Below are 18340 nucleotides of genomic sequence, written 5' to 3' on the forward strand. Positions count from 1 at the left end.
TTGGTGATCTAATGAAGTGTATACATAGTCACTGAGAAATAGTAAAACTACAGTCAGAAACTGAATAATGATGAGGGAATGGGAAAGAGAACTGCAGAGAGATACTTCCTCTTAGCAAGAAGCTTTCACTGGGGTTTGTATTGCCTTCAGATGAAAGTGATAGGGAGGTGGTTGTGTTACTGAAAGAAACTTTCTCGAACTATTTGGGAAGTGAATACAGAGAAAATGAGTAATTTTTGCACTTGGGCAGCTGCGTTTGGTGCTCATATGAGCTGTACTTAAACAAAGCAGAGTTTTGCTTTGGCTGTGTTTGGTGCTTCTGTTTTCTTTGCTGTCTTGGTAAAGATTATACCTGTGGGTTGTGAACTACAATATTAGAATAAGTAACAGTTCTTCCATACAAGCTTCCAAGTAAATGGGTGGTGTCTAGGCACAGTAAATGTTTAATATAAGAGCAATGAAATACGTAGTTAATACTCCTGTAAATTTGAAACTTATTTAAAAAATAAGCTAATATAGAAGCATTTCATTTCTCTTAAGAAATCCTTTTATTGTTCAAATACCCAACTCTGCTCATCTGTCCTGAGATTTCTTTAATAACCAGAAGTGTATTAGAGCTCCATGCAGCAATACAGACTATTCACAACTTAATAATTTCCACAACAGAACAAGATACAGCTCTCTAATAGCTGAGAGTTAGACCTCATGGCAGGGAGGAGTTGTGAGGAATCCTTAATAAGGGCAAGCAGAGGAGGGTATCACAAAACTTCCCTTCCTTCTACTGTCCTGCTATAGACAAGATAGATGAGACATGGTGTTGATCATCTTTTTACTCTGCTGGACCCCATGAAGGAGGTGGTCAGAGTGTCTCCATCCTCAGACTTCCCTGTGGCTCCTGTAAGAATGGACAGTACCAGGAAGGGACCATTTCCCAGTTTCCAAGTGCATAGTCTGGGTGCACACCAGTTGCATGTATCATAATGATGCTATGAAAAATAGATTAGTTTTTATTTCTAGCACACAGTAGTTGTCTCTTCAAGCTGAAAATGTAACTTAAACCACATGTAAAGATACTAGTGTGCATTAGCTAGCTGAGGTGAACTTAGCCATGTGCAGCTGGTAAGGGTTAGTTTGGGTGTCAGAGGGAAAGGGGATCTAATGCATTAAAACACTCTTTATACAAAGTAGGATTTTTATTTTAGCATATCAATGCATTTTTCCTAAAAAATATTAGACTTGACAGTTTAATCTTATTTTTGGTTAAATAGCGATGAGGATATTTATGAATGCAAAACCAACTGATGGCTTTAAAACCAGTGGTTAGAGGAGTATAGGAACAAAAGGGGAATATAGGGAGAAGGGTTTACTCCTGATCTATTACAGAGAAGTGCTTATTTCAGGAAATATACCCAACTAAGATGGCAGTAATGAATCTCAGTTGTATTCAGCTCTCTACCATTTTCTTCTTTTATAATAAGTTTGTTCTGATTTTAATCCTTACACAAGAAAAAGCATTTCACAGTCTTCTTGTTTTCTTACATCTATTAAAAAACTAGCTACTTACTAAACACACATGCCCAAGAAACCTTTTGGGATGTGGGGTGAAAGAGAAGATACTAGATTCAGTGTTACAGAAAGCGTCTTGGTGATTATCGGTATGTGGCTCTAGAAAACTAGATAAAATGTGTTGTCTCAGCAAGCTGATGACGAACTCTCATAAATGTTTATGGCTGATACTGAGAGTAGGGGTCAGTGCACCGTGTAAAAAGAACAACCTTTGGACTTCAGTTTTCTCTGTGCCACTCAATCAGGTTTATTTAAAATAGTGACTTTAAGTAAACATTGGGGGGTAGGAAAATATTTTTTTATTGGGATAGAATAAGGAGCAATTAACAAATATCTGAAATTCCTGCATCTGTTCTTCCTGCCTCCCCCCATTACTGAGCAGTCGCTGAGGTGGGTTTTTATTTAGGTTGTGCATAAAGGTATGCTCTACCCTGGAGGTTATTTTTCGGTAACTGATGTAAAGACCTCAGAGGAACCCTTACCAGTTAGTTTAAGCTCTTGATCTAACCTCATAGATATATTTATAATCTGCTGGAGAGTGTTTTCAGGAATTTGGTTTAGTTCTTAACAGTGCACGGAACACTGAAATGTGAGTACTGAAGGCTTAACCCCAGTCCCATCACTGCATCTACTCTGGTGAGTTAAATGGAGATGTTCTCTTTGAGAACTTTATTTACTTTCATGGAATCCTTTTCCTAGTTACAGTGTTTTTATGATGTTCCTGCTTGCTCTGTAGAAACAATTAAGAGAGACTACTGGTTCTTGCTTGAATTACAATTAAAGCTATAAACATCAAGAGTCTTGCTTCAGTTCTGTTCCACTACGCCAATGAGAATCATTCATGTTGTACTTTCCTACACACTCTTCCCTACCTCTGTTGATCTGTCTTACTCCTACTTGTGCAAGTACGGATGTCTGTGTGATGGTTACCTGTCAAATTTTGCCTGTACAGAAAATGAAGCCCAGCTTTTTATTTTGTGTTGGGTTTTTATTTTATTTTTTTTATTGGAAGACTCAACAGTCTTGTTGAGGAAGGATTTCTGAAGGAACAGAAGGATTTCTGAAAGGGAAAAAACCCAACCAGCCAACCAACCAACAACCCCCTAAACCAGAGAAACGCCTATCTTTCTGTATTTCCAACCCGATGTTAAAACTTGTAAGTAGCCCCAGACAGACAGATTGTACTGGTTCTGAACTGAAGCCAAAACCCAGAATACTTGTACATGGGTGGTGGATGTGGAGCAGTGTTAAATGTCTAAGAAGGACTAGCTAAACTTCAGAGTGCTGTAATGCAGGGTCATAGAAACATAGAAACGGTTTCACTGAACTCTCTCGGAATTTCTTAGTGCTGCACGGTGACAGCATATTTTGCAAGCAACCAACCAAGGACATATTTTTCTGTCAGTCGCAAACAGAATGAGTTCAGTGAGATTGGGCAAAGGTCCTGGAAGCAAAATAGTGATTAGCCAGGGACTGTTGCAAAAGGTATGTTTTTGCTGAAACTTCCCAAATTGTTGTTTTCCCCCTGACCTGTCCCTCACCTGACAGAATGGAAGGCTTGCGTGGAGGGTGCAAGGAGGAAACAAGTCAGGACCTCTTCTACAGTCTTGTTTATGCTGGCTTTTTTCTTTAAAATATTTGAAATCGGAAGCCCATTTAAAGGAGCCCTAGTATAAAAATGGCAGTATCTCTAGGGTGCATTTATCATTGCGTTGTATCTACTTGCCTAAAGCAAAGCTGGACAGAAAAAAAGCCCAGTGTTCTCTCCCTGCTTTGTCACTAGAGAAAGCATGCCTTGTGGCAGAGGAGCAGGAAATCTTAACAATATTCCCTTACACATAGAGCTGGTTAATTTCTATCTCCTGAAGTGACCAGTGCTACAAGACTCGAGCTTTCCTCCCTGCTTCTGCAGCCCCATATGCCAAGCAGGAGGGTACGCAGTGTGGACTAAAAGATGGCATGATGTAGCTATGGTTTTTGCCATCTGATAAACTCCTGTCCGACATCTTTAACACTATTTAAGTGTGGAGTGTTGGAGCTTAGTAACTTCTGGTTGTGGCTGACTGAAGTTCTGAGTGCTCCCAATATATAAATCTTTGCAGAGTCCTGCAAGGAGAAGAGCACGCCTTCAAATGGTGGTCATAGATTAAAACAGTCAAGTTATCTGCAAATTGAAATGATTAGAGCGAGAATGAGCTCTTAAATACCCTGCCAGTGTTCAGAGAAGGAAGGATGGTTGCACAATGATGCCAGCCTTCCTGATACTCTGGCTGATGCTATTAGAAGCAAATCTATTGAAAGAGGTAAAAGCTTTGCCGAGGGAGTGCAGTATTCCCCAAGTGGTCCTGTAACCCATGGAGTTCAGCCAGTGTCAGCGGGGAGGAGACAGGAGTGAGAGAGGAGCTTAGCTGTGAATCACCCTCTTCAAAAGTCTCCCTTTCCATCAATTTTTAATGAGAGTGAGGAGAAACTAGTACCTTTGGCTACAGCCCGTCCTCTGCGAATATCTTCCCACCCTTTGTACTTAAAATGCAGTTCTGAGTGTTCGTTCAGTGCCATGATTGTTTTAAGCACTTGAAGAATGGGAGTTGAGTTTATTACTTTCATATGTGTATCCACTTAGTGTCTTTTGACAGAGAGAGCAAAGTTGGACTAGTGTGGAGCTCTCATAACACTTCTCAAACCCAAGAATAACTTGTTAAGTTTGCTTTTGTTTTGGATACCTCTGGATGCTTGTGAAACTTAATTGACTGAAATGATGATGAAGGGTTTGTTGGGGTTTTTTTACTTTAAAGGCAGAAAGGGCAAGTGTGAGTGTCCAGTATGCTCTCTTTATTCAACATTAGTCTGACTTCTACTATATTCCACTTGGGTGGGAGGGGGGGCATGACCCCATTCTCGCCCCCCCAAACCTTGTTTGGTTAACCTGCCTATTAACCTTCTCTTACCAAAGGCAGAAACCCTCCAGGGCAAAGAACTTCCCTTGCTACTGTGCTTGTAAAACACCTGGCATAACGGGGCCACTTTCTGAACGCTGCCGTAATAAAAACGGCCCTCGCTTTCCCAAACCCTGAAGCCTGGAATCCTATGGAAGGACTCCCTGTGGCTGATGAGAGGGGACGGGAAGGGGAGTGCGGGCGCGGGGATGGCAGTGCTCCTAACGGGGCTCTCCAGCCTGAGCTTATGTAATGGAAAATGGCAAGCATCCCTGCGGAGCTGAGCTGGAATGCGTGAATTGTAATGGCCTGTGGAGGTCTGCAGCTCGTTTAAACAGAGTGGAAACATTGTAGATTCATAAAACTTGTGAGTCAGAAAGTTTACAACTTTCCTTCCTTACGGCAAGGGAAACATCTATACTGCAGCTTTCAGATAAACAGTTTAACGTCCGATGGGAATGTGACTGTGAAAGTGCTGTTAAGTCACCGCAGTAAGAGCCGCTGGTCTGATGTGGGGCAAAGTAATTGTTAAAGTTAGGGGTTTGTGTATTCTGTCTTCCCTGTAGTACTGTTTGGTTTGTTTTTCTTTAGCATAGCTTTCAGTAACGTTACACTGTGTGCCTGGCACTAATCAGTATTTACAGTGACAAATTCTAAATTGCTATTAGGAGAAGAGTTAAAAAAGAAGCACTAAACATGAGTGTAGTGCACTGCATACTGTTGATGAATACAGAAGGCTGCAAGGCTTACTTAAAAGTATAGGGTCCAAATACTGTGTTGTAAAGGTAGTTGAAAATTTTCATGCTTTTTTATTCTTCTTTTCCTTTAAAAAGGGATACCAATATAATATTTATTAGTATATGGTTAAATAAAATTATGAATAATTAGTGCCCTTAATGAAGAAGCAAATTCTGGGTTTGACAAAGGTGCTGAAATAGTCTGTCAAATCCACAAGCTTCAAAGTCTCCTTCTTGCAGTGCTTTCCTAGTAACATGCATGTAGTCTTTGCTTTTTGACTCATCACTTGGGTCTTAGATCTTTTCCACTCTCTGCTTTAAAGTAATTGTGTTTGATGCTGAGTTAACAGTGATGAACTGGCAGACAATTAGGTCTTGTGGGAAAAGGAAGGAAGTTGCTTAAAGCCTGTTTTCAAGAACATACTGAAGAAAACCAATTTCTCCCTTTGCTTTTTCTGAACAGTCAGAATCCAAAGCGGGGAGGAAAAGGAGCAGTATCTGCTTGGAATGGTGCTTAAGAGAAATGCCAAAGTTTGCTCTGTTACCAGTGTGCATTGTACTTGGGCTTCTCCAGCAGACTTCATGACCTGTGGCAAACAGACACATTCCCTGTCTTCCATCAGGAGCACAAGGCAGGATCTTTCTGTGCATCCGTGTGAGGCACACAGGAGCTGCACAGCCAGCTGGATCTGCAGAGATGTTGTATAAAACACTTCACGGGATTTTCTTAGCCTGAAGTTTTCGGGAAGCCACGCTCGTAGGAGTTGCCATGTTGTCTGTCTCTCTGCTGTCACCCACAAATGATGTTTAAGCTTGTTGGTCAACTTCAGTAAGGTTTGACAAAAGGAGTAATCAAATGAGAAAAATAATGGAGGTTCTTGTAAGCCCTATGGAAATGAGCACTGGTGCAGTGCAGAGCCTCAAATCAGTGTTTCTCCCTGAAAAGCAGTTTTGGGTTGAGCTGAGCTGATTGTGGATTTGCTGCTGGGGCCAAGCAACAATGCTGTGTGCCCCCAGCAATGCAGGAAAGGCCATTGGGAGCTCAGGCTGCAATAGCTCCCAATGAGATGGGCACCGATGGCAGGTGGGATTCTTTGGTTCTGCAGCCCCTCAAACTGCTCGGGTGAAAAACATGTTTGCTTACGGCCGAAGTGGAAAGCTGCTCTTCTGGTCTTTAGAATCAGTCTTCATTAGTTGGAGAAGGTAGCAGTGACCTTCGTCTCACTTACCAACCTCTTCTCTAGCTGAATCTCTTCTTCCTCTGCCTCAGCTTTGCTGAGAGGATATGATGGTGGAAGGGAATTGCTGGGGTTCTCCTTCAAGCTTTAGCTGACGAGCTCATAGGAAACCCAGGAAGTGATGTGAACACCTTTTTTTTAACTTCCAAGTCATGTTTTGTGACTGCCTTTACAAAAGAGTAGTATAAAATCCTCCCAGAACAAATGCAGTGTATGCTTGTTGGCTGTTCTTTACAGTTAGAATACGTATGGGCATGGAGCTGTTGTGTTTGCTGAAGTTGTCTCAGTACTTGGACAGTTATATAGAAAAAGCAAGTTACACTTAACAGGAAGATCTCCTGTTTTCACATTTCCCTTTCATTGCAGAATTGTGGGCATGTCAGCACCTCAGTTTCATATACAACCTTACTCCACCTTCCCTCTGAAGTATAGTCAGGTCTCTGCTCCTTTCTGTGCTTCGTCGGTACGCACTTGCCTGATTAGCAGGAGCAGCTATCTCTAGATGATTAAGGATGAAACTTCTGGTGCAGATCTCTGCAAACACTTGAGGATGGATGGAAAGGAATTACAGAATTGTCTGCTTCAACAGTCATTTTCAAAGCAATGTTAGATACTAGGATTGCTTTGTGATTGATTTTTTTGTATGTTAGAAATACATGTAAGTTGAGGCATACGATGAATGGATGAGGGAACATCTGTGCTGCATTTGGGATGCATGCAAAGGAAAGGCTTATGTGGATGTTGCTGAAGCAGGCCTGTTTGGCTAACATAACCACCGGTAATTACAACCAGCCAACAGCCTGGTTACTGTGCTATGGCATGTGAGCATTGGTGAGCTGCTCAAGGTGAACTTTAAAAGCTCTAGAAGGAGCAAATGGGGTCTTCCTCTCATTCCAGCACCGTGCAGAAAAGAAACATGCTTGAGGGAGGTGGAGGGCAGCAGAGCAAAGGGGGTACTAGGCTGGTGGATGGGGAAGTGTGCAGAGTAGATGCAAGTATCCATCTGCTCAGTAACAGATGAAGTTTCACTGGACCAGCCATGATATCCTACAGCCAAAGCTGAGTAACCTCTGCTTGTGTGAGGAAGAGATTCCTGTTGATGTGAATGAGGAATAATGCTTGCATTTTGAAAACTGAATTTTTAGTAGATGGGATTTTCTGCTTAATTTTTTTGCTCTTCCCCATGCCGAATCAGTGTCACAAGTACTTGGCCTACTATAAGCAAAGAAAAATGCTTTTAGTTTTAAATTCAGAGTTAGTATGTGTTCTGTGAATTCTTGTCTAATTTTGGTTACAGCCCTGAGCAGTTTGACCCATTTGAAGAAAAGATAAAGACAGGGGAGAGGAAGAGGTAACGGCCTCATGCTGCACCAGGGGAGGTTTAGATCGGGTATTAGGAAACATTTCTTCACCAAGAGGGTGCTCAGGCATTGGAACAGGCTGCCCAGGGGAGTGATGGAATCACTGTCCCTGAAGTGTTCACAAACCGTGTAGATGAGGCCTTCCCTCAGTGATATGGTTTACTGGTGGCCTTGGCAGTGCTGGGATAACGGTTGGACTTGATGATCTTAAAGCTCTTTTCCAACACAGCTGATTGTATGATTCTAAGAGAAACCAGCTTAATGTGGAATGAATATAGGAAACATCCACCATTTTCCCCTCCCCTGGTTTTCTGTCCTGTTATGATGTCATTTAACTGGAATTGTTTTATTGAGCATTGGGAAAACCAGTAAAACATCATCCGCACTTTGCAACCCTGTATTAAGTGTTCAAATCAAGACTGTAGGGCTTAACTGGCCTCTTACTTGTAAATCTCCATAGTGGTTTACAGGACTACTGTCCCTGCAACTACAGCATAGCAGCTGGCAGCGCTGCGGGATGCTCCTGGTCCATTTCCATAAAACGTAACAGGTAAATGCTTGTGCTTTTCAATAGTTATTCCTCTGTATTAATTTAGGATTTGTCTCTGATGACAGTTAAACTAAGTAGTCATAAGGATCTGGATGAGTTCCGTTCCCTCGATGAAAGGTAGCTCTTCCCAAATCAATAAAATCAATAAAATTTCTCTGGCTGTCTTTTGTTGCCACCTGATCCCATCTTCTCTCTCTTTCCTCTTCCTGCCGCTGGCAAAGTTAGTTGGGAGTTTTATTTAAATGAGGATTTATGCAGTAAATCCATAAGAAGGAATAACTTCTACTGTGGAATTTTGCTGAAACTTTTTCATCCCTTCTGAGTTTGGCCCTATTTTGTTTCCTGAGTTGGCTGAGACCGGAGCTGAACCTTTTAATGATCATACCTTTACAATTACAATCCTAGTTAGGAAACACTAGTGTCTTGATCAAAGGGAAGTCTGTAGTCACCACTTTGCAGAACCATAGCAACAGGGTAATAGAAGAGTTCACTGGATCTTGCCAAATTTCTGCTAATCTATGTGGAGGTTTCTAAGTAAGAAATGCAGGCTTTGCGGTAGAGACCTAGGAGGTGTTGGGTTGTCTGCCACACACACAAGGGCTCAGGCTGCGAAACCACTGACAGCTTTTGGCACCTTAACATGGTTTTGTAGAAACTCCTGTGTGAGTCGCAGCCGCAAGAAGTGAACAGAACAAGTCGGCGCTGGAACGGGGTATGGTGCTGCTGTTCATTAAACGTGCTGCAGCCACTCAGACTTAACATAAAACTGAAATAATTTCAGTAGTCTGTTCAGTTTAACAAGTTACATAAGCGAGAGTTGAGTTACCTTGGGACAGTTACAGAACTTTGATGCAGCATCTAAAATCAGAGCAGAATTTAATGAATTGATTTTTGTCTCAGAAACATAAAGGACAGTGAGCTGAACGTCACAATTTACCACTGCTACTTGTGATATCTTTTGCTTTCATGTTGGAAAAATATGTTGCATGATAAAATCTGAAATAATTTCTGTCCCATATTGCTTTAATTTGCTCCCATAATGATGGAAATTATCATCCACAAAGACATTATTCTTCAAACCTGGGTAGGTGCTATTACTCCTGTAAGACAGACGTAGCTACTTGCTACCAGGCAGAGGATAGCGTCATGACAGGAACCACCTGTCATGAAGCAACCACCTATTTAAAACTGAAGAAGGAAGAGATGCGCTGTGTTGCTCATCCTGCTTTTGACCATCAAGGTTTTCAGATGTGATGGAACTATTGCATGAGTGGTGGTGGAAGAGCTTTCCATTTAATTCATTGATATCAGAAAAAGCAGAGCAAAAAACTTCAAAAGCCTCCAGGGAGGCAGGAGAGATCTTTTTAAACACATTTTTAAGCAAAATTTTGTCGTTATATGTATAATACACAAATGTTTCTTTGTTTCCTCCTTCCTCTGTCCATAACATTCAAATAGACAAGAAGAGGTTTCACCCTGTTGAATGTCAAGAGAGCTGTCTTAGCTCAGCTTCCCCAACAAGAATGCAGAAAACCTGAATGGCTCATAGCTATTTAGGAGAGAGTATTTTGGAGTTATTTGTCAGTCATCTATTTCCAGGGCACAATTATGTTTATCAAAGACTTCAGTGAAACTTTATTAACGCAGTAGCTCTGCCAGTGACCTGTAGAACTTTTTTTCCCCTGTCAGTTTCAACTTTTCTTGTGATTGATTTATTAGTTACAGAGCCTGAGTAGTGGTGGGATAAAGGGTGTTATTTAGCAACTAGCTCCAGAAGAAAAGTGTATTTTCTCTTGCTAAAGCAAACTGCACAGTGCTGTCAGTGGCTGCATTCCAACTGAGGTAGGTTACGAGAAGAAATTTGCCTTGATGTAAAGGTCATTCTCCAATTACGGAATTTGAAGCTAAACCCATCCCATCTTTCTTTCAAGGCTCAATTTTCTGTTCTGCGTTCCCACCTGTAGACTAAATTCGTTTTCCAAATGTTTAAAGTTTGCTTATTGAAGCTGTTCTGCTTCGTTTACAGCAGAAGTGTACCGGCAGTCTGAATGGTTAAGGCAGTTTTCTCGTGAGACGTTCCTCTGGTAGACTGTGCAGAGATTTCAGCGCTGGGGACTCATGGGGGCCTAATTTGTATTAGAAATAGAGACACGTGAAATAAATACCTTTGAAAGGATGAATGTCCCAGAGCAAGTGTTGAGGCATCTAATCTTGAATCACTTCAGATTTGCCTTGACAGAGCCCTAGGATAAAAATAAAATTAAGGAATTGCTCCTTACACTGATGATGACAGAGCATGAGGTCTGCCTCTCAGAATCTCAGGGGTTTTGCCTATTAGCTTCTTGCTTAGTTTCTTGTTGCAATGTTCATACCAAAGTGAGACCAATCCATAGGCAATCCATTGGGAAAAATCTTGGTTTTGGTTGTGGTAGAACTTTGCCCATGTAGTCTTCTGCAAAGAAAGCACAGATGTAAAATCTTCTCCTTGCTTGTGCAACTTCTTTGGAAAGAGGAAAGGTCACTTCTCTCTGTCAGAGGATCCGGAAAGCAATCAACAATCTCCCCAAGAAATAAAGAATAAGCAAATGAAACCAAAGAACAATATTAGATTTCTTCCCCCAAACTCTCTTGGAACTGCTGGACACCCCATCTTACATTACATTTTATCCAAGAGGCATATAATGCCTATAAATTCAAGGATTTCTTCCTGTAACAAAGAGGGAAACATTATGACATATGGAAAAAAATGTGAAAGAATTGCTTGGCAAACTCCTCCTGTCATTCGATTGATAGGTTGAAGAAGTGACACCTGGGCTGCTGAACAGGGAGGTTGTAAAGCAAGGAGGAGGAGCCCTAGGTACTAGGAATAGAAAACATGAGAGACAGGCCTTTATTGTGCCCCTTGTCTGGGCCCCTCCATTTTGGGGTATGGCTCTGTGATGGACAGTGCCTAGCTGAGCATCCCCACGCCCGTCCCGTACACACCAACCTCACCCTCATAGTCTCATGATGAGCATTGTCACAGTTGGCTAAAATAACTTATCTAACAAAATAAACAAGTTTGGGGTTGGGATTTGTTTGTTTGGGGTTTGTTTGGATTCTTTTCTTGTTGGGGGGGTTATAATTTTTTTATTGAGTCAGGAGCCTGAACAGGAATCAGTGTTCATAAACCTTGCTCTGAAATCTGCTTCTTGGCGTTTTTGTTTAGCAGGTAGAACGGGCTGTTACACACACGGCTGTTACACACTCGGCTGTTACCTTGAGGTTTTGCTACATTTACTAATGATGCAGATTTTAAAATCCCAAGAGTAGGCATAATTCAGGCAATGGTAATGCAAGCCTTGACAAAACATTAAGTTATCTTATTCCTGAATAATTTTAATTCATGTCTTCAAACTGTAATAATAGCGAACATAGCATTTGGCAGACTTAACAGGCTAATGCCTCAATTCCGTGATGAGAAAAAGGTGCCTCGTTCTGAACGGGTTATAATTACCCTTTCTTCAGTTAAAATTCCACTTGTCTCTATGGTTTGATTTGAGGAAATAGCTGAGGACTTTCACTGTGGTTTGCGACTTTCACCTTCCCTGGTTGTTAAATGGTGAAAACAGTCAAGAAAAGCCTGTAACGTGGATTTAAGCAGCTGCCTCTGGTTCTTCTTCGGACTTCTTTGCAAGATGAAGTATGAGAATGAGCTGAGCTTGGGGTTTAGCTATGCTTGGAAAAAGCTGGCTAGCTTTTGTGAGAACATATTTAGTCAAAGTTCATTGCTAGAGGTTTCTTCAGGTTTGTTTTCTAACTGTGAGTAAGGCCAGTTAGATCACAGTTAGTAGCACAGATGTATAATGCAGCCCTTGTGATGGGCAGGAAGCTGGGAACTACCCAAGCGAAAATGAAATGGAGCTGCTTTACCAGAACTGGTATGGGCACCAATGCCTACAACACTGCATGTAAATTATACACACTGTTCCTCTCACAGGTGGATTTGCGGAGTTCTCCAGCTCTTTTCCTGGTCTCTGTGAAGGAAAATCCACGCTCATCCCTACTTGCATTTCTCAGCCCTGCCTACCTGTGTCCAACAATGGCCCAACCAGAATCCTGCCTCATCTCTATCTGGGGTGTCAGCGAGATGTTCTCAACAAGGTGAGTGTTCTTGCTGTCACGTTGTTTACTTAGATGCGTATATAATCTTCATGTGTCTTTGTCCATGCCGCTGTGATGCTGCATCATTACAGCTGTGAAAGATTTAAAATAGCTATAGGTAATAGCTGTCTGTGCAGAAGCCATGGAAAGCTATGTGATAACTAAGGATAAACAGCCCATGTAATTAATCCACGTGTCATGTAACATGAAACTTGGTCTCCTTTCTTCACCTTGGAGAAGACTGTATAGTATCTTCTTCCTCAGTTACTTATCAGCCAATAGCAAGCTATCAAATCTGCCATTACAGCAGGTCGTGTGTATACACAAAATACATGTGTATAGCTCTGATGGGTTTGTTTTGGTAGGTCTTGAATATTAATGCAATTATATTAATGGTCACAGCAGGACAAAGAAAGATTGTCTTGGTTTTAGTATTTCCTTCAAGTGCTGGAAAAAACAGCGCTTATATATCATGAATTTTATAATGAGGTACTACTGCAAACAAATCTTTGTGCAGCTAATAAAATGTTCAGACCTGGACAATTAGTGGGGTCATTTAAAATGAATTTTTATGGTAGCACTGCACTAAGAAACCTTTACTGTTTCTAAATACACGTGCATTTAATAATTTCTGTTCCTGAAGAACAGCCCAGGATATTTTGGTATACTTAAAATGGTTGGCAAAGTCACTAAATAGAGCACTTGTAGGGTGCTGGAATATCAGATGTCTGAAAGATCTTGTCTCAAGTTGCTACAAGTCTATATTCCTATGTATATCCACAGATGTTTGCCTCTGTGAGGAGACCAGCTCATGCTGCTTGCAATCTACGTCTTGGGTTCCTTCATAAGGGCATTTTTACTACTTCTGCTGCATGTGTCCTCTTGCCTCCCATATTTTCTGCCAGTCTATTCATTAGTTGCATCTCCAACAGCCTTTATAAGCTGGCATTAAATACATGGATGGGGGAGAAGGAAGAAGTGCTTCATCCTAGCATATTGCCTTAATTATGTGCAGGCCTGTGTGTATGGTTTTTATCCATGTATAAAGCTTAAGACAGGAACTATCCTAATAGTCCTGTAATTGGATCAAATTAATATACTTTGACCATTATCGTATTTTTCACTGGTTTCTTCTACTTTCACTCCATCCCAAGTCTGGCCATTGATAGGCAATTTTTTTTAGAGTTTTCACAATTATTTTAAGGGGATTTTTGACACACAAGCAATTATGTAGAAGGTAATTATGCTTTAATAGAGTGCACAGAAAAATCTTTTATATGGAGGATAGTCAGCAGTCTTTGTATTTGTCCTGTGAGGTCATCTGACTGCCAGGTAGCAAGTCAGCAATTCAAACTTGATTCGCTTATGATGGATGTCAAAGCAGCTTATTGCTTTTCCAACCACAGAGGTAATTTGTGGTCCCCAGACACAAGACAGCAGGAACTAATTAGTCTAAAAAATAAACCAAAATCCTTTCTTTCAATGGTAGAGTATTAGAAAGATGCTTTTATGCTGTTTGTTTCAATGTGTGAATGGCGAGTGCTACCCTAGGTCACAGTGGGAGTGAAGGGGGAACTTGTTCTCCTCTAGGGCCATGGGTGTCCTACTTCAGTTAGGATGTGACTGGAACTCCACTGCTGTGACTCTTAAGTGGTGAATAATCCCAGAGAGATGAAAGAAGCTGTTCCCTTTCCTTGCACTAAATTGGTGCTGATGAATAGGTGTTGGGCACAGGCACAGTATGTGTGCCTCACCAGGAAAGGAATCCAAGTGGTAGCAGGAGTCAGGAGTTTCATTATAGGGCTGGAGGAGGCTAAAACTGCTACCGGTGAGCCCTGAGTGTGTCAGAGTCATCTATGGGAAGAGTTCAGACCTGGTGGTGGCTCTTTTGCCTATTAATCTACAATCTTGATATTATTTCAGCATGTGTTGAGGGATACAGCTGCAGATACTTTAGAATTAATACAAAACCCCCAGGAGTTGGTCCGGTTTCTACTTCCTCACATATCCTTGGCAGTTATGATCCAGGATTACTTTGTTTCCCATTTTGTATGGAAACCCACAAAAAGAACAGCATACAATCCACAGTAAGTTCTTACTGTCTGGCGTCATCTTTGACAATCAGTCCTTTGGAAGTTCTTCCATTGACGACTAAAATACCTATTAGATTTCCTACCCAATTTAGGACAAATACAGATCTTCTGATTTCAGATCTGCTTGGGGTTTGTACCTTTTTTTCTCTTTGAACAAACACAGGCAATGCCGTAGTCTGAGCAGTCACTTGTTCGCTGCACTGAAGCAGCCCTTAGTGTCGGCAGATTTATCTTGCCTCTTGAGTTTCAGTGACTGCCCTTGGAAAATTCAAAAGAGCTTCCATCTTCAATATTGGTAACTTCATTAACCCAAAGAAGCTGTGGGAACAACTTATGATTGCTACCTCTTAGAATCCACTCGAGCTTTCCCAGCTGTTGGCACCCTTCAATTTCCTAGGTTTAATCAGTTTCTTGATTCGACTAATTTAGCAATATTCGAGATTCAAGATTCGACTAATTTAGCAATAGCTAGACATGTTAGAAACATGAACAGCAGATCTCTGCTGCTCTCCCTTCAGCACACCTTGCTCCTGGGGATGCCTGGACCCTATGCAGAGGTGTTGGGGAGAGCAAGGAGGATGATTCTTTCTTACTACACCAAGTGCCCAGAAATACCAATACGTGGTGAGAAAGCTGGGAAGTGAAGAAAGCTCAAAAGAGGAGAGCAAGAAGCAAGAAGCAGGGTTAAGCAGCCAAGTTCTGTCTCTGTTAGGACAGTGGAGGAGATGATAAGTGGTTTAATGGCCTTGCTCTGGTTTAATGGCCTTGCTGTGGTTTAATGGCCTTGCTGGTTTGTTGGCTACTGGGAACAAGCTTTCTGGTAAGGTTAGAATATGAGGGGGTTTTATTCACATCCAGATTAAAAAAACCAAACCAAACAGAAAACCTTAAGAAATGTGGTAAGATTCCCAAAACTATTAAGATGTCGTTGAATACATTGCCCTTATTTTTGCCTTCAGATGCTATCTGTGAGTTCCCATGATTCTTTCCATTGACCAGACATACAATTTCTCTGAAATTAAAATGTCTCACAAGTATCTACAGAAAGAACCCATAATCTGCACCACAGTTAAAGCTGATGATTTAAAGATGTGAATTTTCATCGTGGTTTATCAAGATGAGCTTACCTTTTCAGGATCTCCATAAGCTTATCTATGAGTGCACACATAGGGAAATGCTTGTCTTGTTGCAGGACAGTCTGCATTCACGACCTTATTGCCATTAATACCTCTGATAAAGCAGATAGTGCTTTATTTATGAAGGACATGCAAACACAAATGCTTGGTGTGTGTCCCTTAGCAAAATCAGTGTTTACGTCAGAAAAGCCTTTGGAGATTTTTATATTTTTGCTTTACTGATTTCTGTCTACTCGATTAATTCTGAAAATATCCCTAATATTTATTTGCAGTGTCAAAATACTAAAGACTTCATCAAAGGTCTTCATAAACGTTCCAACAGAGAAGTTTCTTTCAGGTTCTGGGTCTCAGTGTGATACATGGTGATTATTTCGGTGTGATGTATTGCTGGTATCTCGAGGGTGTTTACTGTTACAGATCATTGTTGCTCTTTGTGAAAGAGGGGCAACCTAAATTCTAACCTGCATGGGAGTGACAGTGTCCCTGCTGAAAGCGAGTGTAATAGAAAAATCCTACATTGTGGTTGTGGGCATGAATGAGCCTCCTACTTACATCTCATGTTTTGTACCGGCATTTAAACTGTAAAACTTTCTGCTTCGCTGCTTACATAACTATTTCTTTTCTTCCAGATCTGGGTTTTATTTCCTGGAGCAAAATAACATTTTAGGGTGCCATTAATTTTCAGATTAAGCTAGTCATAAAATGTAAATAAACTGACAAAAGAGCATTTACCTTCTTTTCACAAAGTTGTTAGTATTAGGATTTCTGGATCTTCCCCTCATCATAATTCACTTCTTCCTCTTGGGTGCCTTACAATGAAGGTACTGTTACGGTTATTATATTGGAGCGTGTTGCACAGGGTATGATTGATGCTTTAGAACAGAAGGAAGCATAACTTCTTTCTTTAGCCTTAGTCTCAAAGACAAGCACTAACACATTTTCGGGTGTTTGTTTGGCTCAGACATTTCAGACTTGGCATCTGCAGCCTTCTTATTCCCATTTGAATAATCAATTCCACATCAAAAACCTTGCATAACAGTGGAAGTGTGATGGTTGGCCTGTGCAGCCCACCAGCGCTCATGCTTTAAAAGAAATAATGAGATTTTCAATTCTTCTTCTGAATTCATGAGCCTCCCCTTAGTGGTACATTCATTACCTCACTCCTTTATACATGGTAATGTTCACGACCTGACGCTGCATTACTTTTGTACCTGCTGTTGCAGTTGTTCCTCACTCACCGTCAAGCAGCAACAGCAGCAGGTGATCTGGTTTGGGGGATGTATTTCACCATAGTGATCTAAAGCAGATATTTATTTTACAGAAGTTAAGGCTGAAGAGCTTGGGATCCTAGAAGGGGGGAAAGCTGTGTAGCCCAGGACAATGAGGCAGAGATGCTGGGGATCAGGGGTCTCCCTCACACACCTAAGATATTGCAGATCTAGTGGTAGCTAGCCCCTTGTGGCTAGAACCCATTCCCAATACCTTCCCTCTATGGATAATTCCAAATACTCCCCTCCTTCCTTACAGTGCTCCTGCTTTTAAACTTGTAAGTCTGTTGATGTGGGAGAGCTAAATGTAGTAGAGGAAGGGGCAACAGGGTTGGCTATGAAAGGCAGTCAGGGCTGAAGGGAGCTTAGTGATTGCACTGGGGGGATGTGAAAGAAGGGGGAAACCTGTGATATATTGGAAGTAACTGTCATCATTGAGAAGCTGAGCTGTACTGGGAGCGTGACCTAGGAAACCAGCAGGGTAAGAAGCAGTGAGGCTGAGAACTTGCTTTGACACACCTAGCCCTTTTCTTTTACCACTGCTGCCAGTTCTATTTTTGATGGCTTGCTTTGGGAGTGCCCACACCTTCAGGTACTTCTGAATGTGCTGGCGTGAGGGGCTGAAAGTTTGGAGGAGCTGTTCATTTTGCTCCAGGCAACAAAATACAGCCCGCTAGCAGGAATTCGTGTAAGTTCTCTGCTTACAACCATTACTGGTTGGACTTCATGCTCTTTCATCTGCTGATGACTGATGTAGATTCCCTTCTCCCCTTCGTTCTCATTGAATATTTAATTCATGCATGCATACACGTGTGTGTGTACATCCCTTCTACGACATACACCGTAACATACGTGTTGTGTACTCAACGACACATACTGTTCAGGCTGCTCTGATTTGAACAAGATGGAGTTCTGCCTTTGCAGCTATTTAGCCATATTCCTGTTTCTTCTCATCAAAGCATCTCTATGCTTGCAGAAAAATACATATGGGGAAGGAGAGACCATTTCTTGACTATAATTTCATACTGGTAGATCTCCATTTGAAATCTGCAGTGTAAGAATTCATTCTTGCTAATGCTCCCATGGATTGACATAACTTTTTTATCTAATTGCTATAAAAGCAGGAGGATTAAAACTAGATTTTTTGGGTGGTTATTTTTTTTTTTTTGGGGGGGGGTGTTGGCTTTTTTAATGTTTCAGTTTAGTTTCTATAGAAATCTGGCCAAAAGCTCCCCAGTGTTTGCATTCAGTGTAAGTGTCCAAGCACAGTGTTGCATGTCAGTTACTGCCCAAATCATATCTGAACCAGAGA

The 18340-nt window shown here is 41.4% G+C and overlaps 1 protein-coding gene across 6 annotated transcripts in view; it reads left to right on the top strand.

Moving 5' to 3' along the window:
* DUSP16 (dual specificity phosphatase 16) overlaps window positions 1–18340 on the top strand; it is a 70911-nt gene that overhangs the window by 39879 nt on the left and 12692 nt on the right. For all 6 annotated transcript variants that reach the window (XM_065672534.1, XM_065672544.1, XM_065672531.1 and 3 more), the window contains one exon: window positions 12368–12531. In XM_065672534.1, the coding sequence (XP_065528606.1) occupies window positions 12368–12531 (164 nt within the window). The remainder of the gene's footprint in view (window positions 1–12367; window positions 12532–18340) is intronic.

The sequence above is a fragment of the Lathamus discolor genome, chromosome 1 (assembly GCF_037157495.1).
Source record: "Lathamus discolor isolate bLatDis1 chromosome 1, bLatDis1.hap1, whole genome shotgun sequence".
In the NCBI taxonomy this organism is placed as follows: domain Eukaryota; kingdom Metazoa; phylum Chordata; class Aves; order Psittaciformes; family Psittacidae; genus Lathamus; species Lathamus discolor.